Genomic DNA, 14,386 nt, shown 5'->3' with positions numbered 1-14,386 from the left:
TTTTCTCCTCTTGAGGTCTAAAAACCAGTTGTAAAAATCCACAAAGAAAAAAAAAAAAAATTCCCATATTCACTTTAGCATCTCAAATTTATTCAGTAAAATACTTTCTTACATTCAGTATATATACATTATTCATACAATAATCAATAATTTATTATCAAATAAAATTTTATCGCATTTTGTTACTGTTTTATAATATTTTTTCCATGAAAACACCCATATTTTTATTTGACTTTAATTATCGTTATTAAATTTACAGGGTATAGATACCTAACGTAGGTAAGTTTATTCTGAATAATAGAACCATGTGCCTTTTATTAAAAAAATAAAATAAGTGTACAATGATATATTCATTTTGAGAGCTAGTGAAATTTTTTTTTTAAAACTTATTAGTTGTGTTGAATTAGGGTTCTGAGGACCCTAGAACACATAACTCAACTAGCCATAGAAACTTTCTTCAAGAAGGACTAGAGATTTTGATAATTAAAGATATTTGTTTGTGGGGGAATAAAGTTAATGATGAAAAATGGAAAACCAAGAAAATTTGATAGAGTCAAATTCTTTGATATATAAAAAAGGCCATAGGATGAAGGGTAGGGTTGTATATATTTTTTTGAACTTTGATGAAATGGGAAACCGGCAGCTTTGTTTGACAAGGTGAAAATGATGGCAAAAAACAAAAAAAAAAAGGAAAGATCTGACCCACTAATTAAAATAGAAAGAAGATTTTGCTTTATAGCTAATTGCAATTGATGAAGGTTTGTCAATCTGATTTCATTTTCTGGTTGTCTTGTTGGAGGGTAGCATAATGCTCCTTTTCTGGTTTAATCATTCATTTTTTTTTTTTTTTAACTTTTGAAATCAGAAGGATCTGCTAGCTGTTCGTTTTTGTGTTTGTGTGAAGTTGAAACCTTAATTATAATGTTCTATCAAAATCCTTAATTTGGAGATAGCATCATTTACCCTAATTACCTATTCTTATTTTAATAAAATCTTTATGTTTGCATTCGTCTTAGTGACAGCAGGTTTTAAATTTATGATTTTGGATATAAAGTTTGTTTTTTCTTTTTGAAAGGTCATATAAAATTTGTTTTGAAATACAATACATTATTATTATTATTTTTTATTTTAGATTATAGACCTTTTCTTTTCTTTAATTTTTAATATAAAAATTAATTTTATTTCGTTATCTGGAAAATATTATTATTGAAGCATGGTAGACTCTGATATCACCAACCCTAATTGCATATTTAAAAATTAACTCAAAAGGCGGAGAATTATCCAAATCAAATATTTTGAATAATAACCTTTTCTCGAACAAACGTAGATAATAATAGAGATGTTCTCTCTTCTAAGTGTATTTCATTTAGTACCATCGTATGTTTGAGGAAATGAATTTCATATCTAAATTGTGGACATGACAAATTGGTGAGTGTATTTTGATTCTCTCAACACTTAAAATATTCTTAAATTAATTTATATTTCTGTTCAGATAAATATATTCGTACCAACTTAATTATATTTATTAGAATTAGATTTAATTTCTTCTTAGAGAGGCTAATATGGGTGGCAGACAAGATAGATAACATGGCAATTCATACGAGATACCAGAATTTGCAGCAGCCTCGAAAGTTAGTTCTGTCATCTTCTACGATTTGATTTTCAGGGCATTCATGGCCGAGAATGGTACCTACCTTCTTCAGGATAGTTGTTTTGTTTTCTTTTTTTGGGTTTTCTATCCTCTTTTGCATCTAAAAAAAAAAAAAAGATTAAATATTTAAATGTTACTATTGTATTTAGCAAAGTCTTTTTTTTTTAATACTTTCACAAGATGTTCAGGCACGGATCTATTTTTGCTGTTCCCAGTAGATTCGACTAATTCTCGTTCACTTTTAAAGACAAAGAGATTAGCCTGAACAGAATTTGCGCTGCGAAAGGTTTGGTCATAATGATCAACTCTGCAATTACTCTTTGACACTGAGCTACCCAAATATATCAAGATTTTACAAAGGTCCTTTTTTCTTCCACCAAATAATCAAATCTTGTTAATAAAATGGAGAATTAATCCACTTTTATCTAACTATTACATATAATTTTTTTTTATACTTCACTGATCATACATATGCATTAATAAAATTAAAATAATAGAATAATATATAATTTATATATCTTCTACAAAGAGGAAATGAAGACATGGGCTGCCACTATGTTGCCATAAGGTTATGACCTTTTTCCACCCTCATAATTTCCAAGAAGCAATCACTCTGTGTATGAAGAAAAGCTTGTTGGAGAAAAATGAAAGGCAAAATAATTAAAGAAAATAGAATAATTAATAATTAGTTTTGAAATGGCTAAATCAGTCAAGATTCTAAAGCAGCACTTTTAAGTACTTGCGGCTGTAAAACCAATCGATTGCAGTGTACCTCTTTTCAGTTTTCACAACTTCATCGTCTGCTTTAGCTTTTGCCTTCATATTAAGTGGTTTTTCCAAATTTTTGTAAAATAATGTTCACAGTTTATATATAAATTTATTGAATTTTCTTGAATTAACATAACCCAAGTTGTAGCTGAATTCCAGAGATCGTTTATGCTCAAATTCGATTCCTTCCATCTCTCAATTTTTGTTTAATTTGTAATTTCTACCTTTAAGCATGTTTTATCATTGAATTGCTAATAATTCTTGAAGTAAAACACTTGAAGATATGAAAATAACATAGTAGAATTGCATTAATCATGCACAAATAGTCTAAATGAGGCAATTTAATTTAATTCTATCAAATGAAAATAAAAAGGAAGTAGAAAAAAGAAAGTGATGAACATAAATTGCTTCACTAAAAATGCTTATCAACTGCATTTCCTACATCTGCTTGATTTGTTGGGTCTTGTAGGACAAACATGAAGCATCAAAATATTTCCCTTCCTTTCCACAGAAGGTGAGAATCTGTACTTGGAATGAGAAGATCTTGCTTAAAATTGAAGCTACTGGTTATCTCTAATTAAAATAAAATAAATATACATATGCTTCTTGTTTCTTATCTTTGTATTGCAATGTTGCTTTTCTTCAAAGGAAGAAGAATCACATTCTCTTTCTCTCTTCAAAGCATTTTTTTAGGAGGATAAAGATTTGACAAAATTCAAAATATATCTTTCCCAAAAGCATAATCTTAAATGAAATATTTTTAAACAGTAATTGATAATAGATGTTTAGTGCTCTTAATATAAGTTTTTGATTTTTTTTTTTAACATCAGTTCAATCTAAGGATTTGTTCGGTAAAATCAGCTGATTTAGTAGAATTTAACTATTTAATAATTTTTATAAAACACTAAAAGCTAAACATTATACTAGTTAAATTTTACAAAATACTATCTTAACCTTTAAAAACTAATTTAAATGTTATATTATCAAACACTGTATAAAATAACGTTTAGAATTTTAGTTCATAAAAACGCTAAAAGCTAATTAAACATGGCCGCGGAACACAACCTAGATAGTAAATAATAAAATGTCAAATATATATTTTTTTTAAAAAGTTTATAGAAAAGGTAAAATAAAAGAAAATTGAAAAAAGTGGCACTCATGCCATATTAGCTGCTGACTACATTGTCAGCTTCTTTTCACTTTTTCACTAGCTCTCTACCTATGGCTGCACATGTGCAATACTTTTCTATCTTTTTTTTCTTTCATTTTTCTATCTATGAGTGCACATGTCTAAAAGTTTCTTTCTTCCTTCAACTATTTCATCAAAGAAATCATCAAGCTGCCCAATTATGGTCTCAACCCCACATCTTAACAACCCAAAGCAACCCTTCAAGTTGTCAACTTTGTCTTGGATCTCAACTTCTGATTCATACTCCATAATACTCTCTAACTCCACTTTTAACTCTTCCATGGAAATTTTTGCTTGTCTAAACTCATAAAGCATAATTCCTGGCTGCCCACCAATTTGGTCCATCTCATTTGCCACTCTTTCTTGTAATCTTGCCATTGAAACCATAAAAGATGATCCAAAAATTACATGCCCTTCATATCCTCCTTGGCAAAAACTTGTTTCAGGCCAACAATAAACAAGCCCTCCAAATAAAATCATTAGAAGCAATGAACTAACATTTCTCATTGCATAAAGAACACCTCTAAACCCATTATATGCATTTAATTTTGATTCTACTGACACATTCTCATCAAATTGTAATGATAATGCTCTAACTCTTGTTTCCATCAAGCTCTTGTTATCCTCTTCCAACACTAGAATTTCCCTTTGGCAACCCATGATTGCCCTGTACACCTACACAAGAATTACAACATTATAACATATACTACAAAGACAAGAATCTGTTTCTTGGACATAATTTTGTGCAAAATCATTCTTGCACAGAAAACGCTTTCTTGAACATAATTTATATGCAAGAAAGGGTTTCCTGCTTATGTTTTATAAAATAAAAAGGTAACTAATCCATAACTGATTCATTAGGGTTTAGTTGAGGTTAAACTTAGTGATCGGAATTTACCTGGCGCGAAACTTGTGCATTCAAAAGGTGGAATCCATCGAGAGAAGAAGCTATATTAGAACCAGAAGAGTAATAATTTTCCATTCCTGAAACTCCAGATTTGAGAATAAGACAAGCTTCCCATAATCTTGAACTTTCATCCATGTATTCATCTAGCCATTTATCGCCTATAGGAAGATGAAGCCTTTGAACCAAAAGGGTCAATTGGGAATGAAAAGATTGGAGTGAAGAGAGGACTTTTTGCAGGAATTGAATTGACATGAAATTATTAGAAAGAAAACATCGATCAAGATCATCTAGTCCTCGAGTGAGAAAGTTGCAGAAACCATTGACAGTAGTAGTACTATTGGTAGTGGTGGTGGTGCATGAAGGATCCATTATGGACGATGAGAAAAAGATAGGCGGTGAATATAAGGTGATAGAGATTGATATGTATTTATATTGGAGGGTTAAAGAAAAAGAAAAAGCAAGAAATGAAAGAAAGAGAAGTGAAATAGCTTAAAAGCACAGGTTTCTATAGTGAAAACGATTGTTGGGTGCAATTATGTGTGTTTCCTATAGTGTGGAGGGGATGATTGGGAATCTGCTGTTATCATTGTTTAATTGGGAAAAAAAAAAAAAAAAACAAGAAGAGAGAGAGAGAGAGAGAGAGAGAGAGAGACAGACAGACAGATAGACAGAGAGCTCAAAATTATGAATCATGAAATCTTCAAGAACTCCCTCAAATTTTCTTCAATTTTCTAACCGAGTACTTTATCTTTCGCAGACTCCTATATATATATGTGTGTGTGTGTGTGTATATATATAATATATATATATATATATATATATATATATATATATGAAAGTATATGAACAATATTGAGAAGCTCTTTATTCTATGCCATGTTAGATTATGTTTCTTGGGCTGTAAAAGTTTGACTACTTTGACTGAGATTCTTCTTTTTCTTGTTCTTGTTCTTCTTCCCATTCTTCAATTTTGATTTGGTTCTCCTTTTGAATTGAGTGCTCTTTAGGTTCTTTACACCTCTTCTAAACTGGGTCTTCTAGGGTTTGTTTTTTTTTTTTTTGTTTGTTTTCTTTAAATTAAATTATTAATATTAAAATTCCTGTATAGATATGTATTCCATTTTGTTTATATTTCTTTAAACTGAAATGGGTAATGGGGTTAAATTTATGTTTACAATGTAGATTCTTTCACTTTTGGACACAACATTCTATTTAAGGCATTGAATTTAATCATGTATGGTTCTCTTGGAATCGAATATTATAATGCTATACTCAGATTTTTTTTTTTTGTACCTATTGATTCTGGACAATATATATGATAGGTCACCTCAGAAATGGACCATGCCCCAGAAAGCCTAAATGAAATATTCTTTCAATAGGCAACAGAGGCTTTCTTTTTTTTTTTTTTTATAACTTTCCTTAGGTATTTTTATATTTCTATACTTTAATTGGCATATTATAGAGATTTAACACTTGGCGCTTGTATTTTTCCAGCCATGTGCAATCAATATAATACATAGGACAAAGTTAATTAATTTTAATTAAATCAACATCCATGAACTATCCATATGAAAAAAACCTAAAGATAATGTGGGGATTGTTGATTTATTTTTTATAATATTCACATTCTCTTGATTTTATATTTTTTTGGCATTTTATAATATAAAAACCTAATTTCTAACATTTGTTAAGTTAAAAAAAAAAAGAGTGCATGCTCATGACAAGTACTATTCCAAAGCCTGAAATTTCCCTTATATATAAATGCAAACCCACCATGGATGGGTTTATATTAAAAAAAACAAAAAAAAAAGGAAAAATTAAAAAAGCCAGTATACATGTATGCCTCTATTTATTATAGTGGGATGCAAGAAATTGAATAAGAAAAAATATAGTTGGGTGCAAGAAATCTCATCATTTGTGTGAGTATTGAAGCAGGAATCAGATAAAGATTTAAGGAAATCTTTACAAGCCAAATGGGATTTCTGATGCCCCCCATAAAAGAAAGATTAGAATCTCAATCAAACCAAAAATGCTAATTCTAAAAAAAAAAAAAAATATGGTGTCCCAATAAGCAATAAACACCCACATCCAACCAACAACAGAAAAAAAAAAAAAATCCATTCCATTAATTAAGTTGAGGTCCTGAATCCACAAATTGTGGTCTAGTCCCTTGTACTGTACATATATCATAACTTGACATGACAGCACTCAACTTTCTTTTCATTTGATGGATTCTGAAATTGTATGGAATTTGCATATTCTATGATTTTATCTTATCAGTTCTTGATTTGACCAATAGCATATATATTTTTCTTGGGCATTGATTGCCTATGGATTTCTTTTGAATAGAAAGGCTGAACGAAGTTTCATTCCTTCCATCCAACCCTTTCAATAAAATATACTCTCAAAAATTAAATTTGTGTTCTCACTCACCCTTCGGGAATTGAATAGCTTATCACGGTAATCAACACGTTATTGGTAATTTATATACAAATTTTTCCCTTTTTAACAAAGAAAGATGAATGAGAAAACAAAAACATTGTTGCATACTGTGGGAAAAAAAAGAAGGTTACATTCCATTGATTAATTATGTGAGATTAGTATGCACTTTTTAGAAAAGTGTATGTAATGCTTGTGCATTACAAATTGCTTAACATATAGATTTAAACTCATTAATAACCTTTGGTTACATAAAGGAGTTTTGATCTTCAACTATGAAAAGCTTATCATTGTCTCTAATCACTTCAATAGAGTCAATTTCTGAACCTTCTTCATCTGTTATCATTGCGTTTCTTGCATCAAATCCAAACTTTTTACCTATAAAACAGTGAAACCAATATTTGAATTAATGTATGGAATGTACCCTTCAGAAAATCAAAAATCCAAAATTTCATGAATGAAAATTTTTATGTTCAACAAAGATTAATGTACCTGCAATGTTTTTCAGCTCTTCCATTGAACTTGGCAATCTGATTAATCTACCAGATTCTCTGCTGCAATTTTGTTTCCTAATCAAAGGATGGCCCCTATATATACTCACTCTTGTACAACTTGATTTTCCATGTTCTTCCTCTTCTTTCTTCTTTAAAAGCAATCGTTCGTTAGATAAATCATCTGGTACTGTAATATGGTGTCCGATCTCTCTCTTTTGCAGCATTTCATTCAATGTTGTCGAATTAAAGTCTTGTGTGTTTGCTGCAGTGACATCTGCACCATTCATCACTAATAAATCTACCATGTCTATGTTATTTTCTGCCACAGCTATTTGAATTGCTGTTTTTCCTTGGCGGTCCTTGGAATCGACATTTAGTCCTTGTTTTAAAAGTTTTTTCATCATTGTTAAATCATTTCGTCTTGCAGCAGTGCATAAAAGATCACCAGCAGTATGTGGATCAGAAATGCTTGCAAAGTGAAAAAGGATTCTAAATATGGATTGGTGATTTGTAGATAGAGCTTCCCATAAAGCAGTGTTACCATTAACATCTGTGATATGAAATACATTAGATAGATAGTTTTCAGGAAGAACAAATAATGTTAATTAGGCATTCACAATAGTTAAAGAGATTTAGGGTTATGAAATTAGGAATTGCGTGTCACCTTTCAGGTGTATGTTGCATCCATGCCTGAGAAGTACTAATACACACTCTTCATGCCCTTTTGATGCTGCAATGTGCTGGTGCATCATAAATGTATTAATAACTCACTACAATGAATATGAATTTAACAATATTGATTTAACATCATTTAACAATTTATTTTAAAAATAATGATTAAATTCTGAGTATTAATGTGATTAGATAGGAGCATACCAATGGGGTTCTGCCCTTAGAGTCTCCATTATCAGGATCCAACTTTGCCTTAAGAAGTTCTTCAAGAAAAGCAGCATTGCCTGTACTGGCTACAGTCAACAAATTGATAGCCATATTTGGATCCTCTTCTTCTCCACCCTCAGCCAGAAACTCAGCAATCTTCAAATCTTTAAGCTTTTTGTGATGCTGCAATGCAAAATATTAAAGTCAAACCTCAGAGAATGAAAAATTAGAGAAGACAGTTCCATAAATTGACATTTAAATTTACCTGAAGGAAGTTCTTTATTATAGCAACATAGTCTTCTTGTTTAGTCTGCATACTTTCTATCAGAACTCTTGTTTTGAGTCTCAGGAGTTGTGAAAGTGTTTTTGTTCGAAATGTAAAGCTTTGAGGCCTGCAACAAAGTGCCCCAACTTCTCCAAACATGTCCATAGAATGCAGAGTCCCAACTACTCTCTCCTTTTCAAGATCAGAGTCAATGATTTCTACTTCTCCAGATACAATTATGTAAACATCCTCTGGCGCTTCATTTTGCATAACAACATCTTCTCTTGGTGGAATGTACTCAGCTTTCATCTCAGCGACCTAATTATACTTTGATCATTCTGTTAGATTTTGAAACAATTTCATTCTTTTCCTCTCATCTAATAGTCCAGCAATTTTGCAAAGATTTGAACTTTAATTATGCAAACTTCTTTTCTTAAGGAAGTCAAAATTTTCAAACAAGGAGTCGTATAGTAAGGTACTAAGGTTTATAAAAAAACACATACAATGTTGATTTCCTGCACTTTAGGCACTAAGAAATGATTAAGTACAACTATTAATCTGAGCATAAAACGCCAAATTCTCAACATTTTTCATGATTAATTGGGTTCCAATTGGAGTTTGAAGTTGCAATTTCCAGGTCTTGGAAATAAGTTAACAGTAGTAGTACTAAAGCAAATTTCATTCATTTCTTTGTAGATCTTTGGTTTGAACATTATTTTTCTTCAGTAAGTATATTGAACGGGGAAAAGAAAAGAATATTATAGGTCTTACCAGGAGCAGGAGTATTTCTCTCGAGACACCATTGAAAAGATAGACCTTTTCAACTGTTGGCAAAAACAAATGGTGGCAGATACTTTTGCAGATGGTTTTCGGTAATTGTTCAATCAAATGATTCTGGTTCAAGCTCTCAGCTTTAAATCTCAAACACATATAAGCCAAAATCTGATCTTTTAATCTTGGAGGTAAATGGTTTCTGCACACGAAATTTGATGCTGCTTCAATGCTATTCCTCTGCAACATCAATTAACAAACTTTTCAATCAAAATCATTACCATATAACTTTCACTTTAACTAGAACATACAAAACCTCAATGATAAAAGAAACTAACAAAAAAAAAGTACGTACAAATTCCATAGTACGGCGAGTTCCTTCAACAACAAGATTAGTCATATTACCAATCAAATAAGCAGTCAGGCCAAGATTGAAGAGCATGTAGAAGATAATGAAGATCATTTCCATGGTGTTAACAGCATGGAGATCACCATAACCAACTGTGGTCATGGTGGTTATAGACCAATATAAAGCTGAAATATATCTAATCCAAAGACTTGTCTCTCTGAAATTTGGGATCACAGCACCTATCCATGTCTTCCCTTGGTGTGGATATCTATCAGCTAACAAGTAGTACAAGCATCCAGCACAATGCACTAGAAACAGTGTCACCTATACACATCAAAATTCCATTTACAAGTGATCTTTATCAGCAGCCAACAACTACAGTAATTAGAGGTGTAAATGAGCCGAGCCGAACTTCAACCTGTGAGGCTCGGCTCGATAGAATTTAACTCAGATTAAAACAGCTTGAAAATTTTAAGCTGGAGCTCGATTTGAGCATCAGTTCAACTAAAAAAAAATTTTGAGCCGATCTCGATTAAGCCTGAAATATATATAAAAGCTCGATATAATTCAATAAGTTTTCAAGCTAATATCATTAGGCTATTGATTCGAGCCAACCTTTTTGAACCTTTTTAGAGCCCCTACCAGCAATAATTTTTTTTTTCCCATTTTAAAATAAAATTACTAAGAATATAAAAAGATAAATTTATTTGTATGGGTATGTATTTACTTACAAATAGTAGTCTGATACATCTGATCCAGAAATAGCTGAATCTGATATCCTTCTCCAACCTGCAAAAAAAAAAAAAAAAAAAAAAAAGACATTAAGGTAATATATTATCTAGATTTTGGGCTAAGTGTCCTAATAGTTGGGTAAAGAAAAGCCACATACCTCGTGAAAAGCTGCTTAACCCGCCTGAGACGCCAAAATCTAAGGATTCCCAACAGGGAGTAAGAGAGACCCAATTTCTCTTTGCCAGTGAACAAGTAGCCCAATAACTCAAATGGGACAGTAGATGCCACATCCATCAAGAACCATGTTGAGAGGTACCTATTGCAAACACATCTCAAATTTTAGCCACAAGCCCATTATTCGTCATTGTAATCTATTTCTCGGCCCAATGGGCCTGAGCTATACAATTTTTTAGGATGAATTACTATTTAGTCCCTATAACCTAAATTCATAAACTTAGAACCTTTGTCTTTGAAATATTAACAGATGGACTACTTAAATGAGAAACTAAAGAGACTATTTAATTAATTCTTTCCCTTATGGATTTTTCATTAGTATTTTTCACTAATAAATGAACAAAATAAAGCACTTACTATTAATTTTTTGAAGAAAAAAAATTAATTATTTGAAAAGATTGAAAGAAGAGTTCGCAATACATGTTTTTCACCATCTGATGTTCAAAGTTCACTGGCTCAATTATTTCAGATTCGCATTGAACATGCCTACAAAAGGAGGCAAGACGTTCCCTTTCCAGGGTTTAAAGTGACTCTATACGTAGGATTCAAATTCAAGAGTTAAAGAAGAAAGGACTACTGTCATTCCATCCCATCTCACTCCTTATAGATAAAGTTCGGAACACTTTTTATGAAATTGTCTCGTATGGCAATTTGAGGGAGACCACTTGACCTAAATTATCCCACTTGACCTAAATTATCCCAATTGACTTACACTTTTCATCACAAAGACACTTACCATTGACTATAATTATCTAAACCAACAAACCGACAGGTTCAACTAATAAATAAACTAGAACCACAATCCTCTAGAGGGTCAAAAAAGACAATACATAGGCCAAATATATATATATATATATATATATGAAAGAATAAAATAAAAAAAAAAAGAGAGGAAAAAGCTTAAAAAGCGAAGCATAAATCTAGCCAAGTAGAGATGCTTTTCCCATTATGAAGTTCGAAAGTTGAAATGGATGTGAAATATAATCATCTTAAATTCATAATCATCTCTTTGAGACTTTGAAAAGGACAATCTCTTTAATTTTATTAAATATATTAAATTAAATATAAATAAATGTCAAAATCAGTCATTTTTGTCATTTTTTTTTTCTTTTGAATACTTTTTTTTTTCTTCTCATTATATAAGCCAGACAGAGCAGCCAACTACCAGAATTTTTCTGGTTGAGGATGTAATAATTAAATAAAAAGAAGTGTGAAAAAAAGGAAAGGGAAGAGGATGAGATTGAAATCAATATCTGAAGTGGTCTCCTACAATCCTAATAATGGAATCTGAAAAATAAATAAATAATAAATACTTTAAAAGGAGGTTTCCAGATTTATCAAGAATTTAAATTTTCATTTTTCTGTTTTATGAAATAGATAAACATGATTCTTGATTTATTAATCATGCATAAATAGAATCATTAAATCAAGAGTGGGACTAACCTCACAGCAATCTTTCTTCTGTCTCGAACCAGAAGCTGTGTTCTTGAATCGATGTAAGCGACCAAGAACGTTAAGACAATATCAACAGCAAAAAATAGATCAACAATGTTGTCTGCAATGTATAGTCCTGTAATTGAAGAGGCATTTAGAAATGCAACTTCAAAAGGGAAAACCCATGCAGAGTAAGCTACAAGAACCACCATAAATGACTCCCAGCTCCTGCAACAAAATTTATATCACTCATTAAATTAATTAGTCAACATGTTAGATCCCATATATACATAGATTAAAGGTTATTTATTATTTTTTATTTTTAAAATTAAAAATTATGATAAATAAGAAGTTAATTTCAAGATCGAGATTTTTCGAGTTCAAGAATTTGTGAAATTTTATTTGATTAAAAAAAAAGTTGAAACTAAAAAAAAAAAAAAAAAATCTAACCCTGTATTGTACTGCTATCATAATGTATAGAAGTGTCGGTTTGGTACATTTTAATTATGTGGGCATTTCGTGTTTCATAAAGAGGAAAAGAAAAATAATTTTTCATTTTTACTGGTTTTCAAAATTGTGGCTGAAATTCTGCCAAAATATATATTATTTAGTGCTTCAACTTTCTTTAATTAAAAAGATACTTTTAAATAATTGACCTCCAAATTGATAAATATCAACAAGATGATATTTTGAATTTTAAGATTATCAATTGTAATCGAGCATATCTAGATATCAAATCGATTTCATAAAAAGATATTTAATACAAATAAATTTCTTGGTATACAAATGCTTTTATGATTAATTAATTATTTCCCATAAAAAATCATGCCCATCAAAAAATATTCAACAAGCTGCCTAGATAGTTATTTCCTTCTCTTCCTCCTCCTCTTCTTCTTCTTCTTGTTTTTTTTATTATTATTATTTTTTTTGTAAATAGTATTTTCAAGATGTTCCAATTTTTTTTTTTGTTTTTTTTGTTTTTAAAATATCATGAAAAAAACAAGTAAACAACTATAAAACATGTTCATGAATACTAGCTGACATGCCTGCGTAAAAAAAGTTAATTATTTAGCAGAAGCATATGCTTTTCATGTACCAACTACTTACGTTTCACTTCATAATTTGTTTTTGAAAAAACAAAAACTTAATAATGAAAATGTTTTTGTTTTGTTATTATGATGTACTTCTATCTTTTTAGGAAATGATGCCATAAGTGGAATGAATTATTAGAAACAATATTAATACAGAAATTTTATATGAAATTAGTGAATTTTAACTTAATAATGTAGAGTTATTTTTTTCAAAAAATAAAAATTTATAATTAGCATTAGAAAGTTATATTACACTTCATGATTTCTATAAACAAAGATACTTAGAGTTGCAGTAGAAGAAGCAAAAAAATTTAAAAAAAAAAAAAAAATTGTTACCTGTATCTTGAATCCATAGGAGATATGATCCACCCTTTACTCTCTGTAGGGTTCTGGTTGTAGCTAGAGACTCCCAAAGGTGGAAGAATGATCTTAGACAAGCTAGAGAGAGAAAGAGAAGTATCATCTTCTTCATGTTGATGAGTGCTTTCTGTTTCTCCATGATGGCTTTTCCAGCTTCTCTTCATGATAGATGAAGCATGGTAAAGATCAGTTGGACCAAATCTCATTTCCATTCTCTAAAAAACCAAATATAATTACTGGGTTTTGTTAAAAATGAGATGATCTTGAAAGAAAGTAAGGATTTTTACTATACTAGAAGAAGAGAATTCTTGGGAGGAAAAGTTTCCTTCCTGATAATAATGTGGTCCTGAAATAAGAGATATATGCACCATTATATGCCCTATTATTTGAGATGAAACGGAAATGTCTTTCGGAGGGAAAGAGGTGAGGGAAAAACCTGCATTGATTGATGTTATTTGACAAGATCTTGAATAGAAATGGTGGGGTGTGCAATATATATATATATATATCAATCTATTTGGCATTTTTGAGTGGGTAAGGACCATTATGGACTACTGGCTTGCCCTACCTCACCTTGCCTTCCCACCCCAACTACCAGCTCACTCTTTCTCTTGTATATAGTTCCAATATTTTTATGTGATGTTACAACCATAATCACCATAATCAATTTGTCACATCCTCCAACATTTTTGTATGTATGTACGTTGTTTCCACATTAACTTTATACATTGGTTTTATCTGCAATTGGTTAAACTCAAGTATAATTTATGTATTGACAATAAAGAGTATGTGGCTCATTAGCCTCCATTTATTAAAGGATTGA

General features: G+C 30.6%; 2 protein-coding genes across 2 annotated transcripts; both read right to left on the bottom strand.

Annotated features, from left to right (window-relative positions):
* Nucleotides 1–3,489: 3,489 nt before the first annotated feature.
* Nucleotides 3,490–5,246, bottom strand: LOC105633345 (uncharacterized). The gene is made up of 2 exons (XM_012215923.4): nucleotides 4,507–5,246; nucleotides 3,490–4,283 (listed from the first exon to the last, which is right to left on the bottom strand). Exons 1-2 carry the CDS (start codon nucleotides 4,882–4,884, stop codon nucleotides 3,690–3,692), a joined length of 972 nt encoding a protein of 323 aa, XP_012071313.1. The 5' UTR covers nucleotides 4,885–5,246; the 3' UTR covers nucleotides 3,490–3,689.
* Nucleotides 5,247–7,067: 1,821 nt separating this feature from the next.
* Nucleotides 7,068–14,049, bottom strand: KT2/3 (potassium transport 2/3). Its single transcript, XM_012215924.4, has 11 exons — nucleotides 13,540–14,049; nucleotides 12,122–12,340; nucleotides 10,602–10,760; nucleotides 10,444–10,501; nucleotides 9,719–10,036; nucleotides 9,364–9,603; nucleotides 8,593–8,910; nucleotides 8,325–8,510; nucleotides 8,113–8,188; nucleotides 7,447–7,998; nucleotides 7,068–7,332 (listed from the first exon to the last, which is right to left on the bottom strand). The coding sequence occupies exons 1-11, from the start codon at nucleotides 13,773–13,775 to the stop codon at nucleotides 7,202–7,204; spliced, it is 2,493 nt and encodes an 830-aa protein (XP_012071314.1). The 5' UTR covers nucleotides 13,776–14,049; the 3' UTR covers nucleotides 7,068–7,201.
* Nucleotides 14,050–14,386: the final 337 nt, after the last annotated feature.

This window comes from Jatropha curcas, chromosome 6 (assembly GCF_041381405.1).
Source record: "Jatropha curcas cultivar XTBG-Jc1 chromosome 6, XTBG_Jcur_1.0, whole genome shotgun sequence".
Classification (NCBI taxonomy): domain Eukaryota; kingdom Viridiplantae; phylum Streptophyta; class Magnoliopsida; order Malpighiales; family Euphorbiaceae; genus Jatropha; species Jatropha curcas.
Note: the sequence above shows the minus strand (reverse complement) of the source record. Positions and strands in the feature narration are given on the sequence as shown.

Excerpts from the sequence above, each read along its gene's own strand:
- KT2/3 (XM_012215924.4), bottom strand. The coding sequence starts at position 13,775 with ATGGAAATGAGATTTGGTCCAACTGATCTTTACCATGCTTCATCTATC. Across the intron at positions 10,037-10,443 it reads GATGTATCAGACTACTATTT|GTGACACTGTTTCTAGTGCA; the intron begins GTAAGTAAATAC and ends TGATGTGTATAG. Across the intron at positions 8,911-9,363 it reads GAGAAATACTCCTGCTCCTG|GTCGCTGAGATGAAAGCTGA; the intron begins GTAAGACCTATA and ends AAGTATAATTAG.
- LOC105633345 (XM_012215923.4), bottom strand. The coding sequence starts at position 4,884 with ATGGATCCTTCATGCACCACCACCACTACCAATAGTACTACTACTGTC. Across the intron at positions 4,284-4,506 it reads ATGCACAAGTTTCGCGCCAG|GTGTACAGGGCAATCATGGG; the intron begins GTAAATTCCGAT and ends ATTCTTGTGTAG.